The 25,529-nt window shown below is 40.3% G+C and overlaps 1 protein-coding gene across 6 annotated transcripts in view; it reads left to right on the forward strand.

The window, feature by feature from the left end:
• abi2a (abl-interactor 2a) overlaps window positions 1-25,529 on the forward strand; it is a 37,584-nt gene that overhangs the window by 7,783 nt on the left and 4,272 nt on the right. For 5 of the 6 annotated variants that reach the window (XR_010804617.1, XR_010804616.1, XR_010804618.1 and 2 more), the window contains exons 2-7: window positions 11,508-11,675; window positions 12,919-13,095; window positions 15,374-15,471; window positions 16,933-17,082; window positions 18,698-18,816; window positions 22,656-22,817. Coding sequence is in view for 3 of the 6 variants with exons in the window: in XM_066685841.1 (XP_066541938.1) it covers window positions 11,508-11,675; window positions 12,919-13,095; window positions 15,374-15,471; window positions 16,933-17,082; window positions 18,698-18,816; window positions 22,656-22,817 (874 nt within the window). In the remaining 3 variants the exon portion in view is untranslated. Of the gene's footprint in view, window positions 1-11,507; window positions 11,676-12,918; window positions 13,096-15,373; window positions 15,472-16,932; window positions 17,083-18,697; window positions 18,817-20,765; window positions 21,009-22,655; window positions 22,818-25,529 lie in introns of all 6 variants that reach the window. The other variant, XM_066685843.1, reaches the window with a different exon arrangement.

Raw genomic sequence — 25,529 nt, forward strand, 5'->3', positions numbered from 1 at the left:
TGTTCTGCTATTGGTTACAGTAATAGAAAATCTGTACCATGCCCCCACACACACATCTCAGCTTCAGACACTGAGTAAAGTTGACTTGTACCTTTCCATCTTTAAGGCGCTATTTGTAATACTGACACCAAGCGTTTAAAATCGGAACTATAATACAGTTTCAAAACAGTGGCGAGAGCTGTCTGTCTCCTCCCCCTCCTCCCCAGACGTGAAGCTCGAGCGGGTTGCCAGTTTGAGGAGGCACATCTTATCTTATCCACAATTTTTGTAGTCAAACATTTTGTTCCAATTTACGAGTCGGATTACGAGTCCTAATGCCGTTATTCGCCAGGTTCTTGAATTCTCTGTTTCACTTTAAGTGCCAAAGATAGCGCTATAGATTTTGAAATGTTTTGAAGCAACTGTATTCCAATTTATATGTTTAAAACACACAAACCAATTGTATGTGATATCATTAAACATTTACCTACTTAAGTGGAGGGCAAAAATATACAGAGACATCGCCGTTTTCCCTGCATTTACAAGAATGTAATGTCTAAACCACATTAAAATTTAGACTAGGCAATGCTGGTGTTTTTCCCTTAAGCCATAAATTTCATTTTAGAAGGCAGATCCTTGCTTCCTATTCACAATTTTCATATTCAAGCATTTAGTTCCACCTTAAATGGGTCCGTTTTAGAGTCTCCAACTACTTGTTGAATACTCAGTTCCACATTAAAGAGCTACGCGAACCTAAAGCTAGCGCTAGGTTTATCAACAACACTTCTTATTTCCCAAGTGCACATCATGTCACGAAAACATCTAGCTACTAAAGAAATGCTTCTATTTGCTGTGTATTACCAAGCTTGATTTCTCGGTTCCACCTTAAATAGGTGAATATGCGAGGCTTTTCAAACACAGTTTTTACTCCTTAATTTGGTTAAACCCACACAACACCGAGAAATACACATGAATCTGCATCGATATCTTTAAAACAAACAAACAAACAAGTTATTTACACCTTTCAAACGTCTCTATGCCTCGCTTTATTTGAATTAAACACAAAAGCTATGGACATTCCACACCGGACTGGGCACTTCTCAATGCTGTGAGAGGCAGCAGTGTTTTAACTATGACTGTTTCCTTAATCTGTGATCACACACCCTGGACGTTTTATGACTAAGTCCAGTAAATATCCTACAGATTGGTCCTTTAAGAGGTCCAGCACTTACTTGTTTTTACCAACCTTCCCCTTCACCCAGGGCAGCAATGACATTCCGGCATCTACAGAACTTTTCTCTCCACCTAAATTGTGCAAACGTTATGTTCTGGCACCTACAGGATTTTCCATTCCACCTTAAATGGCACCACATTATTTCCCCCAATGCAGAACTTTTCATTACGCTTTAGATGGAGCAGAGATTAAAAAAAAAATTTATTTCCTAAATCCACTTATGGATACCCAACAAAAAACAAAAAAGGGTGGGGGTGGGGGGGCAAACCTTTAGGTCTTTTCCATTGCCTGTCGAGTAAGTACAAATTGTAGTGCACCCAGAAAGGGTGGTGGAAATGGGAATGATTACGGAGTAAACTTGATGGATGTAGTAATTACAGCAATTGTGTTGTGTGACAGCTGAATCTTCATGACTGAAATATAGTGGCCCACTGTATACTGTATTTCAATTGAAATGTTCCACTGCCTTGAGTGTGTCAGGAACTGACAGAGTTTATCATGACAGCTTTGAGCGTGTAATACAGACATCAGTCTTTAGCAGAAACTATGATTTAGTTTCTCTGATGTGTCTGGTTTAAGGGGTCCTAAACTGAGTAGAGGGCTCAATCTTATGTTGGTTTTTACAGTGACATGTTGGCTACAGCTGGGAAGGAAAGTCAGGACTGGCAGTGTACACACAGGAGGTGGTCTACTGGAAAAATAGTTGTCCTTTTAAGGTAAGGTTAGAAGTAGGTTTCCTTTGTGGGCATTGATGGCCTTTTGCGATGCCTTCAATGACAAGATGGAGAGAGGGGGGGTGTCCTTTTTTGTGCTCTTTTCTAACTCTGTGTCTTGTCATTTGTTATGTAAATTTAAGAGTGCAAGTAATTGGGATTATTCACAGACTAAATCCAGGTAGTGCTAACAAATAAGTGTGTGTATGTGTCTGTGTGTAGACCAAAAAAAAATCCAGGCAGCTTGAAAATTATGAACATTTTAAAATTATTTGTTGATCTTTTTTTTTTTTTACTGCATTGTACAGGCACTGCTGAGCTGCTCCAGTTCTGTTTTCACAGCTGCACTGATATTGATTTGTAATTGCCTCGTAAAAAGAACATAAGTGGAATTGACTTCTTGCTGAGCATGGGGAACAATAAAGTAGGGTGTTAAGAGTTGTCTGTCTGTAGTGTCTGTCAGCCTAAGTAGTTGGTGAGGGAACAGTTCTTTTTGACCTGTAGATGTTTTTGCATCATCTACAGGTTCACCCCTGTGTTTCAGATCCTAGCACACCTTTATTAAACTGTACAGAACACCAAATGGCTCTGTATGGAAACATTGAAGTGCTGGGAACTGAGACAAGGCCAGAATTTGCACTGTCCAAGGGTTTCTGAGTACAGGATTGTAAAGACATGCGCTGTCATTGAATATCTAGAATTATTTTTTTTAACACTCCTATTAAGGCATAGCTACAGTCGGGTGTGAAATAGAGTAAACAAATATTTTAAATAGGGTAAATAATTTAATTATTGGGTATGCTGTCTCAATCAAAGCTCTTCCCCAACACTTGTGTTCTAACTCTCCTTCTGAGCACTACTGTTTCTTTGTGCTTCAAAATGCCACACTTGGCAGCAGCACCCACAAACTAATGATCCCTCTCATTTCAGCCTGCAGTTACCACCTGAAAGTGATTATGGAACTTGTCTTTGCTGCGGCAGTGTATGTGGCTCACAATTACTGTCCAGAATACCATTCTTAGGGCTTTGGGGTTTTGGTCACATAATTTGGCAAATATTTGAATATTCTGTGTGTATGTTTTGTTGGGGGTGTTTGTCGGGGGAGTCTGTTCATACGTGGTGTGGCTAAGGGCACAAAATACACAAGTTAACCAGAGCTTGTGGAAGTATGAACTGTAACTTTGCCACGCTTCGTTGTAGAGTGTTAGGCTCTTTTAGGCTTCATACGGGACTTTTATGTTGACGATGTTGGGTATGGGTAGAGTGTTGGAGGAGTAGTGTTTTTTGTGTAGAGCCTGAATACAGGTGGAGTGGAGCATTGTCTTTGACAGTCACATTTATTTAAAAATACTAATACCTGCATTAGGGCGGCACGGTGGCGCAGCAGGTAGTGTCGCAGTCACACAGCTCCAGGGGCCTGGAGGTTGTGGGTTTCGTTTCCCGCTCCAGGGTGACTGTCTGTGAGGAGTGTGGTGTGTTCTCCCCGTGTTTGCGTGGGTTTCCTCCGGCTGACTGTCTGTGAGGAGTGTGGTGTGTTCTCCCTGTGTCTGCATGGGTTTCCTCCGGGTGACTCTCTGTGAGGTGTTGGTGTGTTCTCCCGGTGTCTGCGTGGGTTTCCTCCGGGTGACTGTCTGTGAGGAGTGTGGTGTGGGTTTCCTCTGGGTCTGTGAGGAGTGTGGTGGTCTACTTGGGCCTACTGTGGTGTTTTCTCCCTGTGTCCGCGTGGGTTTCCTCCGGGTGACTGTCTGTGAGGAGTGTGGTGTGTTCTCCCTGTATCTGCGTGGGTTTCCTTCGGGTGCTCCGGTTTCCTCCTACAGTCCAAAAACACACGTTGGTAGGTGGATTGGCGACTCAAAAGTGTCTGTAGGTGTGTGTGTGTGTTGCCCTGTGAAGGACTGGCGCCCACTCCAATGTGTGTTCCCGCCTTTAGCCCAATGATCCCAGGTAGGAAACTATATATATTTTTTTTTTCAGTTTGGTTGTTGTGATCCTTTCTTTTTGTAGCAGTTTAAAGTAACTGTAGGAGAGCGTGTGCAGTGTAAATAACAAGCTGAGAGCAAGAAAAGGTGACTGTAGGAGAACCGATGAGTCAGCCTATCTTCCCCCTACCTCAGATTGCCTTTTGTTTCTTTTCTATTCCAAAATGCAAAAAACACACTGGCTCTGAGACTCGCAGCTTCATTGTGCAGTCTTCTCCTCTCCTCAGGCAAGAGAAAACGGACTTCCAACTAGGTCAGGATTAATGGAGCCTAAGAAGAATGATGGAGTGTAGGCCTGTGAGAGAGGGGTGAGATGGAAGTTGAAAGAGAAGGAGCAGTATACTGATGATGTGAGAGTCAGGGAAAGGAAAGAACAGGGTGACAGGGATGGGGCATGCAGAAGAGAAATTCTGTGCTGTCAGTATTTATAAGGGTTAAGAGCCATTTTCAATACTATAGTGTCATTGGCAAGTACTGGAGACCTGTTTAATATTAATTTGAAAAGGTATTAGAAACTAAAAATAATTACAACAAAACAGTCCACTTGGATTAGGGAATAAAAATGCCTTTTATAGGGAAAACATATAATCTCTGTGGTATTACATTCTTATATGGTTCTGTGTACTTTCAGCAAATCAAAGCTTGCGCAAAATCCCCTTTTTCAAAATTACAATTTGCATACCCCAACGTTTTTTTTTTTTTTTTAAATGTATTTCTTTATTTACTTTTTTTTTTTTTTTTTTTTTTGACTCCTCTGTGGTTGAATGAAGCTACCTGTCACTTGCACCAACCAATCACAGCCTTTCTCCCAGGCTTTCTCCCAATTTACTTACCTGCCACACAATATGAAGACTGTTTGTTGTTGTTGTTCTTTTTCTATGCAATCACACTGTATATTTTGTTGAAGCCAGGAAAGTAAAATTATCTCTGTGAGAGTTTATAGGAAGACATTATGATTGTAATGTAGGTCTGTTGTACTGCCAAGTTCTACCCATGGTTTTTGGAAGCTGAAATCTATATTACAACAGGTTTGGGGCAATTAAGGCTGGACAATATAGCTGAAAAATATATCATGATAAAATATTTTATTTCATTCAATATCAGTCTTTATTGATCATTTTTATTTGACCTGTTATTAATAATAAAAAAGGAAATTATTAATTTAAACACTATTTTGAATGTAAACACTTTATCTATCAAGGCAAATAGGAAAATACAGCAGGTCCTCGACTTACGACGTTGATCCGTTCCTACGTCACGCCTACGAACTTTGAGGTAGATCAACCTAGCATTTTTAAGGTGCAACAAACAGTGCAGTATAAACTTCTATACTTCGTGATCTGATGGGGTTTACGTAGACTGACCTAACATCAAGATGTAATAAATATAAAAAATAAAAATACAGCAATTCACCTGTACACACAAATTATGTGAAAATACAGGTGAATCTCAATAAGTTATAATATCATCAAGAAGTTAATTTATTTTAGTAAATCCCGAGGTGGTAAAATTGTGGGCCATGGCACAATCACTTTCTAACTAGTGTGTCTTAATAATCTGCCTCATGCGGACAGACAACCGTTAGAACGCTGTCTACGGACTCAGCTGTAGGCAGCTCACTAGGTTTTGGGACAGACCAAATGTGTCTGACACTGACAGTCTCTGGTTGTAAGCTTTGTGCATGGAAGGACAACATTTTCCAGAGTTCCAATGTTAAAACTATCTTCACTGTCATCACTGAAGGTCTGCTTTCCTGTGGAGTCTACTTTCTAACACAGTCTACCAGCTGCTCCTTTAAAGGCTAGGCACCAGCGATATGAAAGTGTCAAACAAATAAATACAGTGGAATTTGAGTTCCTAACTTGTGTTTATTGATAGTCAGAAAACATGTTATTTCTTACTAATTCAAGGAATGAGGTTTAAAAGACCGTTGCCTCCCCCCCCCCCCCCCCCCCCACCAAACGGTGTTTGGAAACTCTAATAGGCGTCTTGCCTGTGACGTAGATGGTGGACAACAACTCTAGAAGTTGCACCTAATTTAATGCAAAATGACGAAAAGGTGTGTTGTTTTTGGCTGCAATCATTCAATGTACAGTGGGACATCTGTGAACAAATGGCCCAAAGATCCTAAAATATCCAGAAAATGGACTAAATTTTTCAACTTTAAACGGGCACTTTGGAAAGGACCATCCGCTCACTCCGTTATCTGTAGCTCATTTCACTGGCGCTTTTCCAACAATATGGGCATGTAAGGACACCAACGAAAGGTGTTCAAGAGCCTCTGTAACATGGAGGTAAACAGGGTAAGGACACTTCGCCTGGTTTAGTTGGTGTTAGTTAACGTTAGCTTGACTCGCTAAACTCGGTGGCTCAGATTATACTCGGCTACGTAGCTGCATTACGGAGGTTTATAGTGTCGAGTGAATTTGAGTTCGACTTCGATCACATTTACAAGAATAACGGTACCTCTACATTTGAGTTTAGCTTATTGCTAGGCTATTGTTATGAATAATGTTGGTTATTTAGCTAGATACTGTCATAACAGTCAGTCATAACGGTGTTTTACCGCGGCGTTGTTCAGCTGTTGTCCACCAGTGACGTCACGGTCGCGTTCAAGAATTTCCGTAGCGAGCTCGGGTTTTTCCGTCAATTTAATAAAATTGTCAGTTTTAAAGCAAATTAAGCTGCTATTTTCATTTTAATTCATACTTATATATGTCAGTAACTAAAATAATGTGAAATATTCATGGAGGTCCATTAAGTGGTGCTTAGCCTTTAACCTGAACAGAAGCCCAGTAATCTGTGAGAACAATTCTGTGACCACTGTCCTTTTGTATCTAAAGTCTCAACAATGGCATAATGTCTGTTGTTCATAAAAGGTTGTTGGAGATGGGGGTGTGTGATAGAGGTTTTCCTCTCTAGCTCTTGTTATTTTCAGCTGTATGTGCATATACTCAGCGGAGCCATGGTTTGCTGCTGCTTTGTGTAGGAGGAGATGGTGTGGGTGGATATTTTCTCATATTAGTCTCCATGAAAATGATGTGTTGAAGCATTTAATTCTCTTTTTTTTCTGTCTTTCTCTGTGTCCCTTATCACACAAATCAGGACTGCAGATTGTAGCTATTATGAAAGATTCTTAATGGCTTTAAACCTCAGCTAGTCTACAAGAATATCTTTTCAGTGTTGGATGTGTTTTCAGAATGACTATAAAACAGTGGTGCTCAAAGTATGGTATGTGAAGCAGCAAGAGGTCGTACGCCAAATTACCTTGAAATATATTCTACTTATTTAAGGACTTTATAAGGACTTGAATAACTAAAAATCTACATTTTTCTATTTGTAAATTTACATAATTATGCCCAAATTTATTTACTCATTTATGTTTGAAATTTATTTACTAATTTATTCATTTTTGTTTAAAAATAAATAAAATTTGACGTGCTACGCATGCATCGCTGTTGATTATGTCTGTAAGGGAACAGTGGGGAGAAAAAAAGCAGAAACCAAGGCTGAGAAATACACCGAAGCCCTGAAAGGCTAATACCAAAGGCAAACAAAGTGAGTCCTAAAACATTGTTTAACAAAGCGCTGCCCCTCCTTCAGCTACTGATACAAGCCCAGAGTCATTGTGTGCACCTTCTCCAAGCTCCATACTGTTTTTACCTGTAGCCTCTTAAAGCACATAAGGAAACTGATAGTAAATTTACTTCTGCCTTATTTTTATTTCTTTCAAAACACCCATTTGCCATACGTTTTATATGTAAATGTATAATTCTGTTTAAAACATTCAGTTAAGGCCTAGTTATTTTAGATTCTCTCTCGTTTTTAGTAATTATTCTAGAATAATTATACATAAAGCATGAAAAATTCAAGTGAAAGAAAAAAGCAAAAGTTGGAAGAACAGGGGAAGATCCAAGTGTTTCTATGGTAAGACCCATAAAGGTTTTTTTTGATAATGAGTGGCACCTGGCTGAAAATGTTTGAGAACCACTGCTATAAAGAAATCCTGTGGGTACCCCATAATTAATTTTTAAGTCTGATTATGGATTGGTGTTATGTACAGCTATTTGCAGGCTCTATGCTTGGTTCCTTCACAGACGTCTGGCTTGTTTTAGCCAATTACAGTCACGTTCAGAGTCTAAGCCAAAGCCTAATCATTTAAGACACTCTTTGAAAGTCATTATCAGGGTTTCCTGCTGTTGTTCTGCTCCAGTCTGTGTTGTGTGGCTCTGGTGAGCCTATTTCTGTCATTAGGTTCAATACCATTTAATTACTCTGGAACCCAGCCTCCATTACTATATGTTTGTGTGTGTGCTAAATATCTGACTGTGTAAGACGGGGGAAGAGCCTTCAGTGGCCTTGTTGTAACAAGGTTGTTGTTGTCTCAATTGTGTCAGTGTGTGATGCAAACTCTTATCACATATTCTTAATCTGAAGACCCTTTAACACATGCACAGTAACCCAGAAATTGAACTTTTCCTGGAGGCGCATTTGTACAAATAACATTTGTAGTGGACAATACCTGGATTTTATCCTGCTAGCCCCCTAGCACAAAATGTGGGTAATGTCAGAGTGAGATCATGTGTGAATAAAGCCAGTGATGTTCTGGAGAATTGTGCTGTATCTCCTGCACTTGCTACACTAGTGCCGTCCCATGCTTGAAACACGTGGAACACTTTAAGCTATGACACAGATCATCTTCCATTGTGATCATTTACATTTGAGCTTGTGTGAAAATGGCTTAAGAAACATTAAGCATTTAACACATAGAAATTAAGCAATATTTATCACAACAATATTACACGCAGGACTGTTGAACTGTTGAAACATCTTTTTATTTAGACCAAACAGTGTGAATTTTTAAAAACTGCACTTCTTTATGCCATGTTCTTTATGGTTTTACCTTCTTTGTACCATGGATATGTGTGGGGTCTGTGTGAAATTAGGACTCTGCTGTGTTCCATTTACCTCACAAGTCAGAATCGGGGTTTGGAATGACTTCACACCAAATTCAGAAAACCCTGTGCCCAAGGATTCTTTGTTAGCTTGGTCCTGGTTACCATGGTGAGAAATACCAGTTGACAACAGCGAATTGAACAATACTTTATGCATTTAAACACCATGAAAACACATTCACATACAGCAATTGGACAGTACTGTATGTACGACTGATTTAATGACATGTGGATAGAAGCACTAATAAACTGTAGAACACTGCTGATATGACTGCCGCCATCTTGGATTCTCAACTCATGGTTGGTGAGGCTACACTGAATATCAATCCGGTTTAAATATCTTATTTGGAGCTCAGAAATTCAATATCCGAGATCAGCTGGAACGCAGCATATTTCTCTGCACCCTGTTCTCCATGTAAGTGACGGTGGGTGGGGGTCTGTTTGAAAATGTGCCCCTCCTTGACTCTAACTGCAGGGGAATGTGAGTGCACCAGGCTCAGGAGCAGCTGTGATGTCATCAGCGTGCTCCACTGTTATTCACAGTGCACTAGATCTACATATTAGTGTCAGCATGTGTCCTGGGGGAGGGCCCACCATTCTGACCTACATGCCTGCCTGATGCTGGCCCACAGTGCACACACATGCATGTTTTAAATTCGAGAGGGTCTTATACAGGCATTAATGCTAACTATTTTCTGTAAGATTGTATTTATTTTGTCACATATGAGCTGTAAAATGAGTAGCTGTGACGAACGCTGTTTTTATTAAATTCATCAGAGCAGTTTTGCATACCAAGAATAGACTGATTATCCTTTTCTCTGTGTATAATTCACCTTTAGGTTTAACTGTTCATAGTCTTAAATAATGAGGAGGTCCACTGTGGGTAATGATGTTGTAATGAGAACTTTATTCCTGTATTGAGCAGAGATTTAATTGTATGTGGTTGTGACTCTCCCCTCCTAGCACAAGCATGGCACAAAATCGGGATTGTGTTAAAAAAGACAAACACACAGACACACTCACTCCTGTGGCTCAGTACAGGATTCAAAGGCCCCAGTCATGTGACACACTGCTGCAAAATGTTGCACTGACAAAAGTGCTGAGATCCTGACATTCCACACACACACACACACACACACACAAAAACTCCTGTCTGTCCCTGACAGTGGATCCTTATTTATTTACTGTTACAGTTTTGTTAATGCTGTGTAAAGTGTACATTAAAACTCTATTCATTTGATTTGTTACCATGATGACTAAATGGGAAGTGATAGAGTATGTTTAATCTCGTGTCTAACTAGATGTGCCAAAAATGATGGATTTTGTTTGGCAAATAATAGTGTTCTAGCCAATCTCTCCTTTTAATTGAGTAAAAAGACCTTTCGAAAAGCTTCTGCTGGTTTGCCAAATAAAAAGCGCAAAATAAAAGTATGAAAAGAGTAGCTGGCCTCACAGTTCCAAGTGATTTTTGCACTCGAAAGTGGGATTCATACTGGTAGCTTTTTGTGAAGCTTAGTGCCTTCTTTCTATTGATTTATTTTCCATGGTCAGCCATTTTTATGTGCTTTTTTTTGTGTTCATTTAAATGGAGCTCTCACAGGCCTAGGTTGAAAATACTTCAGCTGAAAGCAGTTAGCATCCTACTTTTTTTATTATTTTTTTTCTTCAGTTTTTTCTTTGCTAAGTGTTTATGTGAAATTACAATTTGAAAGTCTGCAATTTACATGTTGCAAGGGCTGTAATTTTAATTAGTCTTCATTTCAAAAATAATGTCTTTAGGGCTAAACGGGGATATTTAGCTGTATGCTACATAACACAAGGTTAGACCAGTCACAGGAAATAAAAAGCTTTGCTATGTACATGACAGCAGACAAAGCTAAATAAATATCTTGTTCCAAATTAACACCAGATATCCTTGGTCTTTCGTCATTCCTGTAACTAGGGTTTGACAATTGATGGAAAGTTAATCGAAATCGACATTCAAAACTTTTAATCAAGATAATTTGTCTATATCGATTATATCAATTATTTTTATTCTGTTATGTCCCAACTGTGTGTTCATGTACACGGAAGCAACCTAAAAGCTGAGGCCCACCAAGTACCCCAAGCTAGTACCAAAGAAAAATATAGCATCTGTGGAGTGGACGTGCTGTGTTTTGACTACATTAAGACGACAGTGCTTAAAAACAGGAGGAACAAGCTCCCAGCAACATTAGAAAAATACATCATATTTAATACTGGTAAAAGCTTTGTCACTGAACTATGAGGGTCACAAATACAAAAACAAATTAATTGTTCATTAATCGTAATTGTGGTAAAATGTACAATTAATCATGATATTGATTTACGCTCACATCACCCAGCACTAACTGTAACATAATTTATATATATAAAAAAATGTTCCCTAAAACTTTCAGTCCTGATCAAAGGTTAAGTTTTTTCCAAAAGCATAGCTCTTTATGAAGAGTTCATAATTTCACAATGATGATAAAATTGATTTAATAGGTTTCCAAATGTAGCATGCTGCCAAAAAGTAAAATTACAACAAAATTAAATAAGCGCAAGTAAATAAGTATCATTTACTGTTATTGCTGCTTTCTGTCATTGGTAAATTTGATTATGACTTTCCTGTTTGTTCTCGTCCCAGTCCCCAGATAAGCATAGAGCACTAGAAGAAACCAAAAACTACACTACTCAGTCCCTGGCCAGTGTTGCCTACCTGATCAACACACTTGCCAACAATGTGCTGCAAATGCTGGATATCCAGGCGTCGCAGTTACGCCGCATGGAGTCCTCAATCAACCACATCTCACAGGTAAGCTTGAAGTGCAGAGATGTCAGCCAGATCCTGCTCTAAAGCAGGGTACAAGGATCCACTACTCCTAAATCATAAGTTTGCTTACTTACACTTATTTCATTCTCATTCTCATCTGATATACATCACTGTCACTTAATGCTGAAAATCATTTAGCCCTATGTGAGGAGCTGGAGGAGCCAGCAGTTAATCCACCCCCCCCCAGATTTTTTAAAAATTATTTTTTTATTTAACAGCTGTCAACAGCACGCTGTCTAACGGGATTAAGGAGAGCCACACTGCAGCTCCTCTAACGCATTAATCAGCCTCCTCTCATCAAGACGTTTCCACACAGCTTCTCCTGAATATGTGCAAACTGAAATGAAACGCTGATCTACATAAAGGCATTTATATGCTTGTACATAGTCCTGCTGTTGAACTGTTTGTGCCTGTACACTCTATGTATTATGTTTCTGTTATTTATACCTACCATGTATGAAATCTCTAGAGAAGAACTTTGACAAAAAAGAAAATTGGATGCACATGAGCCTAAGGTCGCAATGCCCAGTGACAGTTGAGCAAAGGCTAAACAATGAAAAACATAAGTCACCTGTAATAATTCCTGTAAAATGTCACTTTGTTATTCATCCAAAACTACAACATCTTATTGAACTAAACAACAATGTTTAAGTCTAGAAACTAAAGACTTGTACGTGTCTGTTGTGGTGGGGGTGCTCAGATCTCTCCAAAAGGGGGCACTGCAGAATGTTTGGGAATCTCTAGGCTAGAGGAAGTAGTAGTGGGATTGCTTTCTCTGGCGTGATGAAGCCCTATCCAATAATAGAGAACTTTCACATGACTCCACTAATGATCTTGTAGCTGAATACAGTCAAAGCACCACAGAATTATTTCAGTTTACTGTGCGAAGCCAAACCAATCAAACGATACCTGGTGCTGCAAAATAGGAGGGATACATTAAAAGTTTGTGTCTACAAACTTTTGGCCATGAAGTGTACTTGCTCCTACATCTCTTCTGAATTGGTTCTGGTTTTAATTATTAGTTCTGGATCACAACTGCCAATCCAACTCATTCCAAAAGAGAACACTTGGCATTGAGTGTGGTGAGGTTTGGTGGTTGCTCAGAGAATCCCATTCTTTTTTTGAAATTGGTTTCTGTAGAGCCTTTGTCAGTGAAGTCCACACAACACACACTGTTCGTTCAACTGTGTTAGCTTTGTTTTTTTTTTTTTTTCCTATAATGCAGACAGTGGATATACACAAGGAGAAAGTGGCAAGACGGGAGATTGGCATCCTGACAACGAATAAGAACACTTCCCGCACTCACAAAATTATTGCTCCAGCGAATCCTGAGCGGCCTGTGCGTTATATTCGGAAACCTATTGACTACAATGTGCTGGATGACATTGGCCATGGCGTGAAGGTAGGGTCATGTAATTAACGCTTTACTTACTGGTAGGAACACTGGGCAGAAGGTGCATGTTGGTGCTGTTTTCTAACTATCAGGTGTTGGTATTTTTGCTTATACTAACAGATGTTCTGCACCATAACCGTGTCTTTATAGTTTGTTTTTGTTTTGGTTTTTAATCTCAAAACTGTCACTAACTTGTCTGTGCTTCTCCCTTGCTTCTTTTCTCTGCTTCATTCATGATATAAGTGGTTGCTTAGGTTCAAGGTAAGGGCTTTTTAATGTGTGTTGCGAGCAGGCCTGGGGTTCTTGATACTGTCCAATCATAGCGCAGTAAAATCACACCACAGATATATCTTATATTAGGGATTTTAATTCTAGTTATTTGGTTATTTTTGCAGTGAACTAGGCCTGGGCGATAAAACAGTTTGTATTCTAAAATAAACACATCATCAACCTAGAAGATGAATTTTGAAAACTCTATAGTTTCATGTAAATGCAGTCCGCTTGTTAACTGTGATGTTTTCGCCGTTTCCGGGTCCAATCCCGTCTTCGGTCCCTTGCCATATGTAGCCATGAGCTTTGAATATATTTATAAGCACTGGGTTAAATCTAAAGTGAAACAAACAGTCTATAAAAAATAATATTACTAAAGGAATTTGACAAATCTCATTTAATTCTCTTTCCCTGAGTGCACTCAGTCCCTACCGCCCCAAAACACAATGTCCCTGTCTCCGATCCCAGAGATGCTGGACACCAGAAAGCCGAAGGAGAGCTAAGCAAGGAGAGCCGAGGAGAGAGATCTGACTCCCGTAGTTCTGTCTCTGGGAGCCGAGGAGAGAGATCTGACTCCCGTAGTTCTGTCTCTGGGAGCCGAGGAGAGAGATCTGACTCCCGTAGTTCTGTCTCTGGGAGCCGAGGAGAGAGATCCCACTCCTGTAGTTCTGTCTCTGGGAGCCGAGGAGAGAGATCTGACTCCCGTAGTTCTGTCTCTGGGAGCCGAGGAGAGAGATCCCACTCCTGTAGTTCTGTCTCTGGGAGCCGAGGAGAGAGATCTGACTCCCATAGTTTTGTCTCTGGGATCCAAAAAACCACGTCGGGAGAGCTGTGTCTCCCGCTTATGGTCAGTCCCAGTGTTGTAATGAGTTGTGCTACCGGCAGTTATCTTCTATAAGAAGTATGAAAGAGTTGTACATAAAGTCAATAGGTTTGGTGCTAGTCTTTTTTTTTTTTTTTTTATAACTCACCAGAAGTCGCTAAATCTAGTGGCGAAAAGTTGGCCATACTGAGCAGCAGTTTGGCCCCGGATGTGATGGCACAACTTAACAAGCGGATTAATGTGAACCTCCAGTAGTTCATTGATTTGTTCATTCATTGTCTGTAACTGCCCATCTAGTTCAGGGTTGTGGTGGGTCTGGAGCCTACCTGGAATCATTGGGCGCAAGGCAGGAACACACCCTGGAGGGGGCGCCAGTCCTTCACAGGGCAACACACGCACACACGTACACCTTAAAAACATTTGGATTTTCTGTTACAATGCGTTACAACCTGGTTACGATCTGCTGTATCTAATGATAGGTTGAAATGAGACAAACCAAAAATGACAGGACGCACTGGACGGTTAATGGAAGGAATATATTATTAAAAACAAACAGCAGCCAAACCGACATAGTGTACAGTGTAGATGACATAACATAGCCATAGTAAAAGTCAGCAAAAAAAAAACACCTGAACTCAATAATCAGAGAGGCTTTTTAGTTCATACAGTTTTTTTCACAAGGATATACATTTTATCACCCAGCCCTATTGACAAACCTTATACTGTGAGGTGTGCTGAGTAAATCTGATAAGACTAGAGGGAAACTAAAATTAAATGGATCCAAAGAGATCATCATCCGTTTATGTCTAGCTTTGCCATGTGCTCTTTGCTTTTTTCCTTCCCCACATTGACCAGAATAACAGTGAGTGTGCATGTGGTGTGCTTCGTACATCTTCAGACAGCGTGACCCTTGTTTGCCAGTTGCCCATGTGTTAAGCTGCCATGGTGGCACAAGCCACTTCCTGTCTCTGAGTGCATTGCTGATTGTTCCCAAGCCAATGCTGCGCCACGGGAACTTTCCACACTGTTTGTTTTTGGGTCGGTGTCAGGAAAGAGGGGTGGGGAATATGTGTGTTTGTGTAGGTGACATACTTGACTCTACTAAACATCAAAATGTATCTTTATTTTTAAGAACAAATTACTTGACGCTACACCTTATCTGTATACGTGTAATTCTGGTTCATTCTGTTTCAGGTCAGTACCCAGAACATGAAGATGGGCGGTCTTCCTCGGACCACCCCGCCCACACAGAAACCTCCAAGCCCTCCAATGCCCGGAAAGGGAACAATAGGGTAAGTCCTGCAGGGTTCTGGCTACGATGTAAAGCCACAAGCCTGCACTAGAGGCCCAACAGCATTAACATAACTCCTCAGAGTGTATGTTTATTTCATTTGAGTTGGCAATTTATGCTCATAGTTGATAGCAGCGTTTTAAGAGATGAGTCAGAGAAAATGGAGCCTTCAGACACCTTCTTCCATTATGTTTATATCTGGGTCATAGCACGTGTCCATGCTCAGAGATAGATACAACTCTGCGGCTTCTGGTTAAATTCTTCTGCTATTACCGTGACATTTAACCTATACAAGGGATCAGAGGAAAACCTTGTAAAATTAAGATAGAGCGCTAAATTATGTAGTAATTGTAGCATGATAAAAAATGAGCTCAATGCTGTGTGAGGCTGAAGAATCCCATCATCATGCTATGTCAGCTTTAGGTTACAATATGCTGAACCAATGGTTAACTAGGCTTGTCTGCGTGTAGAAGAAAATCTATTTGCACCTCCTCCAGATTCTTATGAGTCACTGTCTCCAGCTTCTAGCCTCTCTCAGCTTCTGTGCTGCCACTCTCTTTTTGGCCTGCTCGCTCCAGGCTGCCTCGTGTGCTGCCTAATGGCCAGATTGGACACTCATGCCACTGTGGCTATCATCCAGAGTCTGCGGTCCATATCTGAAAATACCGTAGTGTTGTATTTTTGTTGTGTTGCACTAGTATTCTGTTGTTTTTACTGTAGACACGTGCTGTTAAAGTTGACAGGATGTGCGTGTGTGTGTGTATCTTGCTCATTGTCTGTCTTTGTGATTGTTGGTTGTGTTTTGGTGTTTGTAATATGTCTGTTAATGTGTATCTGCAGTAATTTAAAAAAAAATATAAAGCTAATGTTATTGATTTTGCCTGAGAAGTGGCATTAGTGTTGTTTCTTATTTATTTATTTATTTTAAGGTTGACTCCTAGTTAATACACTGTTGTAAATGAGGGTTGAGAGAGAGAGAGAGAGAAAGACAGTAACAAAGAGATGAAAATGCTCTTAATCATTTGGAGATGGATGGTGTTTTTGGCCATGGGATATGTGGTTTGCAAATGACATGAACTTCCCTGATGTGTAACTGTAGTGTGGAAATTTTTGAACGCCCTTGTTCCTTGCTTTGGAAATGCTACAAGGGGAATCTTGTCATAGTACAGGCCTTTTCTGACTGTTTTTATTTTCAATTAATGTATAGATATGTTTTTTCTTTATTGGAAAATGACCTGTTGCTTTGACTTTTCATATACGTGCTGTAATTCCTTAGTCACGGCATTTCTTCTACATTTTAAAAGCAAAACATGTTTAATTTTATGATTAGAGTAAAAATAACCGCTGTATTGCAGCGTGCAAAGGTAATGCAAGGTTTAAAAGTCGTGTCAGCTTTGGAAAATTCCTTTTCTTTTAAATTTCTTCCAAATTTGCTCAATTTTCCTACTCCTGCTCCTGACAGGAGGCACTCCCCCTATAGGACACTGGAGCCTGTACGTCCCCCTGTGGTTCCTAATGACTATGTCCCCAGCCCAACACGCAACATGGTGCCTGTGCAGCAGCAGAGCCCTGTACGCACAGCGTCAGTTAACCAGAGGAACCGCACATACAGGTACCGGAACCCGTCTGCCTCATGCCCATATGCCTTCCTGCTGGCCGGCCAGGGCAAAAACACATCTCTCGCTCTGTCTTTATTTCTGTGCTTACCATCGCTCTTCTTTTAACTAACTTGAATGGCACTTGATTTCCACATTTTTAAATAGAGCGGTATAGAGTATTATCTTTATACCGCCCGACCGCAGTCTCAACGTCCTTCCCATGCTCTTTCACCTCATCCCTCTTTAGTTGTGTAACCGATCCATTTTATTCCTTCTCACTGCTTCAGCTTTGTAGGTCAGTTTGATATAGCTGCTCTCTTTCTCTCTTTCAGTTCCTGTCTTTTACATTTCCAAACATCTCAGTTTCTCTAAAATGATGGTCCTCGCTTTCTTGCAACTTAATTGTTGTTTAAAAAAATCTGTCTCTCTCCCTCTGTGTGTGTCTCTCTTCTCTCCCTCTGTCTGTTTCTCTCTGTGTCTCTCTCTCTCTCTCTCTCTCTCTCTCACACACATTTTTTCATTGCAGTTTGTGCTCTGAAATTTTGTATTAGATGAAAGAGGAAAACACGTTTAAAAGCACAATATATTAGCAAGCCTTTTAAAGCAGACATAATTAACAGAAATGTACTTGCCCTTTCATGTTACTTGTCACATTTGTCACTTTTATGATTTGCTATGAAGTCAACACTTTTTATGAAGTGTTGGAGACATTTTATCCAATCTCTTTTTGTTTATATTAAAGATATACATGTTGATAAACTGAATCATATTCTGTCCGTAGTAGAGTAATTTGGGCTGAATGAAAAGGTCTCAGTGATATCACGAGGTTTACATTTTTACTGAATTTCACCTTGTAATTTAAATCCTCATTATCAGGCTAGCAAAACAACAGTTAAACAAAAGCTACTTAAAAAGCCAATTACACAAATTCTACATTAAACAGTGCTGTGTGATGGTAAGCTAGTCTTGTACATGTCTGTGATTTGGGACTTAAAAATAGAACATTTACCGTCTACACCACAGCCATCGTTAGGCTCTGCTACCGCGCAAACACAACACAATTTACTTCACAACCTACTACATACCTTACTCTACTGAGACATCTGCAGTCATTAGCATAAATAATGAATACTGCAAAGAACGTTTCACCAACTTGTAAATGATGTGATGAAATGATTGTAAAGACTGTTATATTCCATCAAAATTTCACTAAAAACAAGTAACTGTGACACATTCGTAAATATCAAAACTATGTCTCCTTTAAGGGTTTATTGTTTGTATCTGAAAGTCATTTATAAATAAATAGCCCATGGTCAGTTAAATGTGTTTTATACCAAGCACACATTCTTAGAGGCTTGTGTTTCTGCTGCTGCTTCTTGGTTCCTTTCAAACCGTTCCTGTCTCATGCTCTGTTACACTCCTTTTTTTGGTAAAAGGTGCAAGATGGTGTTTGGTGTTAAATAAAAAATAAATTAATTAAAAAAGTGTTTTGTGATCCAGTGTCTGAAAAAGATATTGTGTAACTTTGTGTGGCTGCGTGTATGTGTATTTATTTGTGAGTCATCAAGGTGGATGCTTTTTGTGTTTTAAAGAAGAGAGTGTGTACAAACTCTATTGTGATTTGTGCAGTGGGAGCAGTGGCGGAAGTCATCCCAGCAGCCGCAGCAGCAGTAGAGAAAACAGTGGGAGTGGCAGTGTAGGTGTGCCCATTGCCGTGCCAACGCCCTCTCCACCTAGTGCATTTCCAGGTAATGACTTTCTAATATTATTTGATCATGCTCTTCCACCTTGGGATGAATATTGCACAGTATTACAGCTTCATGCCCAATGAACTGTATTACTACATCAGAATTCAGGAGTCCTATAGATGTAGAGAAAGACCAAATGAAATACTTATGCTTATTGGCCTTTAGATGGTGCACATACCAGATTTAAATTTACTAAACTACATCAAATATTTTGCTGCGTTTTGACTCTTAATAAAAGCTCAGTTTTTGAACAGTGTTGCATTTGGTGGTTTTTTGAACCCAACAGCAAGTGTGTGGTACAGTGGAACCTCTACCTATGAACTTGATCCGTTCCGTGACCCGGTTCGTAAGTAGAAAAGTTCGTTTCTCGAGTCAATTTTCCCCATTTAAAATAATGAAAAAAAGAAATGAATGCGTTCCAGCCCCCACCCCGAAAGTCACCCTTTTTGCACTGATATATGTTTACAACACTCTCAAATTAGTAAAAAAAAAAAAAAATACATGTAGCATTACTAAAAATACATTGGAAACAGTAATAAACGACAGGCTGGAGCAGTAACACAGGCACTGGCTGTATGACGGGAGGTGGGGGGTGGGTGGAATAATGGAGAGTAGGCGGGTGAATGTGGGGAGACGAAACGTAGATACGGCTTAACTTAACACGAATTTCGATGTCTGCTATTTACACTAATGCTAAATTGCTAAAGCTACAATTTGCTAATCTTAAAAGCTCACTCAAGTCTGGGCGCTGGGAGACTCACCTATTGGGGTCAGTGGCCATTTCCAGCCGCCGGCACGGAGGAGACTCAGGTTCGTTTCTAGAGTCCTGGTTCGTTGGTGGAGGCAAAAAATATTCAAATGCCCGGTTCGTATCTTGGAAAGTTCGTTAGTAGAGGCTCCACTGTATTTTGAAACTGCTACTGTGCCTCAAACCACTCTACTGCTAATTTGTTACTGTTACATTGATCCGTTACTCAAACATTTCTAGTGAGTGGTGGTCCTAAGGCATCGTCTGTCTTGAGATGGATGGTTAAAGGAGTGATTGTCAAATTGCTTGTGCACAAGTTGATTTTAGTCATTTTGTAGTATCAGTAGATTGGTGTGGTTCTAGACTTACTTGTGACTGCTAACATAGACTTATCCATCAACGAGGAACCGGTTCATTCCCATTCAAAAAATTTGGTTCCCAGCTGGAACCAAAAAAAAAGAATAGGTTCTTCATCACAAACATTAATTTATTCTGTGGGTTTATCAAGCCGAAGAAGCCCTAGAAAGAGCACAGAGCCTCAAATAAAGCATTACAGTGGAGCTGGATGGAGTCATTCACCTTTATTGTAGTTTCCTTGATGGCTTGCTGGGTACAAGTCCCTTAAAACAGATGGTTCTCTGTAACGTTGTTTTGAAATAGAAGATGGGAATCTTATTTCTCATTATAAGGAAATAAAAACAGGATAATGCTGCAACTTTGTGTATTCTGTGGCTGCAGTCAGCATGACATGAGGCTCATTGGATACTTTGTTGCTCTTACTGTTCACAAGCTCAGAAGAATGGCTCAGAACTCTGTATCACTTATGCAAATGTATAAAAAACCCACTGTAGGCAGCGGATACAATATGGCTTCATCTTTATCTCTGGCTCTGGCAATGACCAATGATTCCCATCAAACCTGATGGAAACACTGCCTCTAACTGCAGACACTGTTTAAATAATAGTTTAATGAGATTAGCTGAGTCCTGCATGTTACTGGTTTTTCAGCAGTGATGTTGCAGTGAGTTCAACAGATTGGAGCATGTTTAAAACCTTTTACAAAGCAGTACTAAACAGTGTTCCACATGACATGCAGGAGTCTGTCCTTTTAATAATCTCCCTGTAACCAAATCAAAAACCTATTTCTATTTTAGTTTCCTCATTTCTCCTTACCTTTACTCCTTCTTTCTTCAAATTCAAAGCCTCTGCATCTGGTGTGGCCTGCAGCCCTTCTGCCCCACCCAACTCTACCCAGCCTTCTGTCACATACCCTAATTCTACCCCCACCCAGTCATTGACTAACCCCACTGCAGCACCTGATCCATCCCTCACTCTTTCTTCCGCTCCTGAGACCTCACTGGACTCAGCCGAACTCCCTCCCTCCTCTCCACCCCTCACTCCTCCTGCAGCCGCTGCCTCCTCCACCACCACCAGCCCTGTGCCAGGTGAGTGTGCCCCCACCGAGCTCACTGTAGCCAAATATCGCTTCCCATCCTTCCATCATTCAGAGATTATGCCTGACTTTGCCCTCTGGAACGTCATGAAGTCTATCATATCATATATTCCATTTCTTTTTGAAATCATATACAATCCTAAAGTACTGTTCTTTTTAAGGACTTTACAGCTGTTTTCCAGTCGTGCGGTACCGGAGACGGAAGCCTCTTTTTTTCATTTGTTTTTGCCCTCTAGTAGTACAGTTAAAGCTAATCTTAGTTATGGCTTTGACTACATTACACTTGCCCATCCACCAAATCAAACAAATCTGCCCACTCATCACAGTGTGGAAGTATCCAATAAGACATGACTTCCCATGTTGTGTTAATCTCTGTTTCTGTTCCACCCTGACTACCCAGCATGAGCTGTGAGTGCTGACTTCCTCCTCACGTTCCCTTTAGAAATGAGCTTGTAAAAATGGGCTTGTTCACAGTCAGGAGTGGATCAGCCTTTTAAGTATTTGGGTGCACGTGAGAAAACCTGAATTAAGTCCAAGTTGGATAAGCCTACAATATCTAAACAGTGATCATTGTTCATCTGAGCTGCCGTTTAAAAATCGTGGCTACCTTCCTTAAAAAGAATATTTTTACTTGTTTGAATATTCTGATAGGCATTTGTCTGTCAGTCTATATTCTTTACTTCATGTCCTAGTTGGCAACATATCTTGTTTAGTTTATACAGCTGTACATCTACTTTAATTGTTATGATTTACCAGCCTGTGTGTCAGTTCTATTAAAATTATATTGAAAAAATTCTTCCTGGTTGTTTTTTTTTGGTCAGGATATGATTATTGCATTGGCATTTGAATGAAATTAGCTTTGAGTAAGTGTCACATGATTCCACAGAAGCAGACCATTAAGCTTACACACATTGGAATGAGAAGCAAGACTTTAGATTCTGTACCAGCTTCATTCATTCATTCATTCATTCATTCATTATCTGTAAGCGCTTATCCAGTTCAGGGTCGCGGTGGGTCCAGAGCCCACCCTGGAGGGGGCACCAGTCCTTCACAGGGCAACACAGACACACATTCACTCACACACTTGTACCAGCTCCATGATAACTTTATTATTTGTACAAATGTAAAATGTTAAAATATGCTTTAAAGTTCATACACACTCGTTCCAGTGTTGAATCAGGTATGTTTGTCTTTTCCCAATTACATTTAAAATGCGGTAAATCCCAGACTCCTGTCCTGTTTCACATGAAAACACTTGTCTGTTTCATCAGTGTTCACAAATGATTTCTGACCAAAGACCCTCCTCATCTTGTTGCATGATCGTGCTGCATGCAGTGTTTAACATAGAGGTCAGCTGGGATGCATGGATATGGAGATTTCATGTGATATTGGCAGTGAACTCCCTTTGCATATTTCTGTAAGCAGCTATGTTCTAGTATTCCTTGTAATGCTTCTTCTCTTTATCTAAAGGACTTAAAAAAATGGTAAGGTCTTCTTCAGAATTCCAGTTCTGAAAACACTTTCCCTATCAACATCAGTGAATTCGCCTCTCAAAAGAATAAAAATTCAAACCGTTGTCGGTTGCCCTGCGTAAGGCTGCTCTTTGTCTCATTCTTGCTCTCTTTTGTTTTTGACACAGGCATCACCCCTCAGTTCTACAGCATGAACAGGCCTGTGCCTAGACAGATCACACCCACTGTTGGAGGCTCTCTTCCATATCGCCGACCTCCTTCTGTCACTGGCCAGGCCACTATGCCTCCTAGCCAGCAGAATGGAGGACCCTACTACAACCAGGGCCAAGGTAACATCACTGTTGGTTATGCCTCAGGCATGACATGTTCCAGACGAATGACAAAGACAGTTATGACTTTTGTTGATTAGTGTTAAGTGAACCTCCGTACATATTTATATTTATACTGCTGTATTGTCCTTTGGTACATTTATGTGTTATATATTAGATTCATTATACAACTTTCTCGTTTACTCTGTCAGGTCTTGGTAATGTTTATTTTTCATCCAGTTACCTTTATTTTATTGGAAGATTCTATTAACTGACGTTTTTTAAAGTTGTTATTGACGGTCAGTTAATCAAGTTCTTTCTCAGAGGTTTTTACCACAAACCTGCAGTGAGAATGTTAAAATAAACTGGAAAATTGTGTCTTAGGAATGAATAATGCTTCATACAGACTATTGTAATAATCTGGAGGTTAAAAATGTTTTGAAATAGACCGTGTGGATCACCACACTAAATGGCAGAGGAATTAACAGACAGATTTATGATTCTGGACTATCTCTTTAATCTATGTACATTTCTGTGGGAAAAACAAAAACAACACTTTGTCAAATTACGCTTTGTTGATTCTGTGAAACGAGTACACATCCTGTCAATGTGGTGTTTTCTGCAACATATGTGACAAGGTTTTTGTTCATTTGTGAAGATTTGCATTTCAAAAGTAATATACAGGTGGTCCTTGACTTACGACGTTGATCCGTTCCTACGTCGCGTCGTAAACAGATTTTCGGTGTAAGTCGGAACATACGTACATACTGTACGTAAATAACATACTGTAAGCACTTATCCTATCCTAACACCTATCCTCCTCGGTCCCGAGCCGCGTAACCGTGTATTCTTCTGCCGCGCACACCACACATGAAGTTCACGTTACGACGTTTACGACGCAAAACCACTTAAGTCGAAACAAGGCTTTATACAGTAAATGGGAGATGTGTCGTAACCACGAAACATCGTAACTCGGGACTGACGTAACCCGAGGACCTCCTGTATGTTAATTATAATACCTTTTTGTCAAATAAAACAATAGTCAGTTTGAGCAATAGAATGAAAGCTTTTGATTGAATAAATGCCCAGGCTTTGGCATAAAACTGCACTGATCAGCCACAACTCTAAAACCACTGAAGTAAATGAATTGATTATGTTACAAAACAACTTATGAGGTGCAATAAGTAGCAAATGAACAGTCAATTCTTGAAGTTGATGTGTTGGATGGTTTTAGGTGCCCAAGGCTCATTAAAGCTCAAAAAAGGTGAAGGCTAGCCCCTCTGGTCCCATCCTGCAGCAGAACTACTGTACCTGGTTGAAACCTTTCATACTGGCACTAATAGAAAGGTGTCAGAATGCACAGTGAATGTGGCAAGTGTCCAGACCCAGATGTCTTCTGGAGTCCATGCTTCAACATGAGGGAGACCTACATAACGTTAGACTTATTGTTATGGCTGATTGGTGTCGATGAACATGTAAACTTGCATGAGGTGTATGAGTGTGGAGAAGTACACTTTTAGACTGTAGCTGTAGACCTGTGTTAAGTATTCATGTTCCCTTGGACCTTATTTCTTGCACTAAATTTGGTCATTCACTGGGCTACAGCAGCTTGCATAGATGAGCACTCATTCTCTTATATACACTCGTCATCAAAGTATTTGCACCCAGAAGAATGTGTCGGATTGCAATGATATTAGGAAACACTACAACACCATTATCTTCCTTTCTAATAAGTCTTTAGTGGTCTTGTGTTGTCTAAAATTGCACCTCACATCATGACATACAGATTTTTTGGTCGTTAATGTGGTGTTCAAGGCCGTGCGTTGTAAGTACAGTGGAACCTCTACCTACGAACTTGATCCGTTCCGTGACCCGGTTCGTAAGTGGAAAAGTTAGTTTCTCGAGTCAATTTTCCCCATTTAAAATAATGGAAAAGCAATTAATGTGTTCCAGCCCCCACCCCGAAAGTCACCCTTTTGTGAAAAAATACATGTAGCGTTACTAAAAATAAAAAAGAAATAATAAAGTTGTAAGTGGTTACACATCGCTACCTTGGAGACGTGACGACTGGCTGGAGGAGTAACACAGGCACTGGCTGTATGACGGGAGGTGGGGGGTGGGTGGAATAACGGAGAGTAGGTGGTGAATGTGGGGAGACGAAGCGTAGATACGGCTTAACTTAGCACGAATTTCGATGTCTGCTATTTACACTAATGCTAAATTGCTAAAGCTACAATGTGCTAATCTTAAAAGCTCACTCAAGTCTGGGCGCTGGGAGACTCGCCTATTGGGGTCAGTGGACATTTCCAGTCGCCGGCTCGGCGGAGGCTCGGGTTCGTTTCTAGAGTCGTGGTTCGTTGGTGGAGGCAAAAAAATATTCGAATGCCCAGTTCGTATCTTGGAAAGTTCGTTAGTAGAGGTTCCACTGTACCTTCGCTCGAACTTCAAAACCTAAATCATTCACATGTATCATGTTGTCAAACTTACCCAGCAAGCTTCATTCCTTCCGGTTGATTCCTTCTGGGTGCAAATATTATTTATGGTGATAAGTGTACATGTTTGTCTGCACACTAAACTAACTGCCTTTTCTCTCTCCTGTCTTCCTCTGATCTACATCACGCCATCATCTGCTGTTCATTACCCAACACATTCTGTCCCTGTGGTCCTTTTTCACACTCCGGCTGTGCCTCCACTCCTCTGTCCTTTCTGTTTCTCTGTGTGGTGTGGTGTGCT

This window comes from Hoplias malabaricus, chromosome 12 (assembly GCF_029633855.1).
Source record: "Hoplias malabaricus isolate fHopMal1 chromosome 12, fHopMal1.hap1, whole genome shotgun sequence".
In the NCBI taxonomy this organism is placed as follows: Eukaryota; Metazoa; Chordata; class Actinopteri; order Characiformes; family Erythrinidae; genus Hoplias; species Hoplias malabaricus.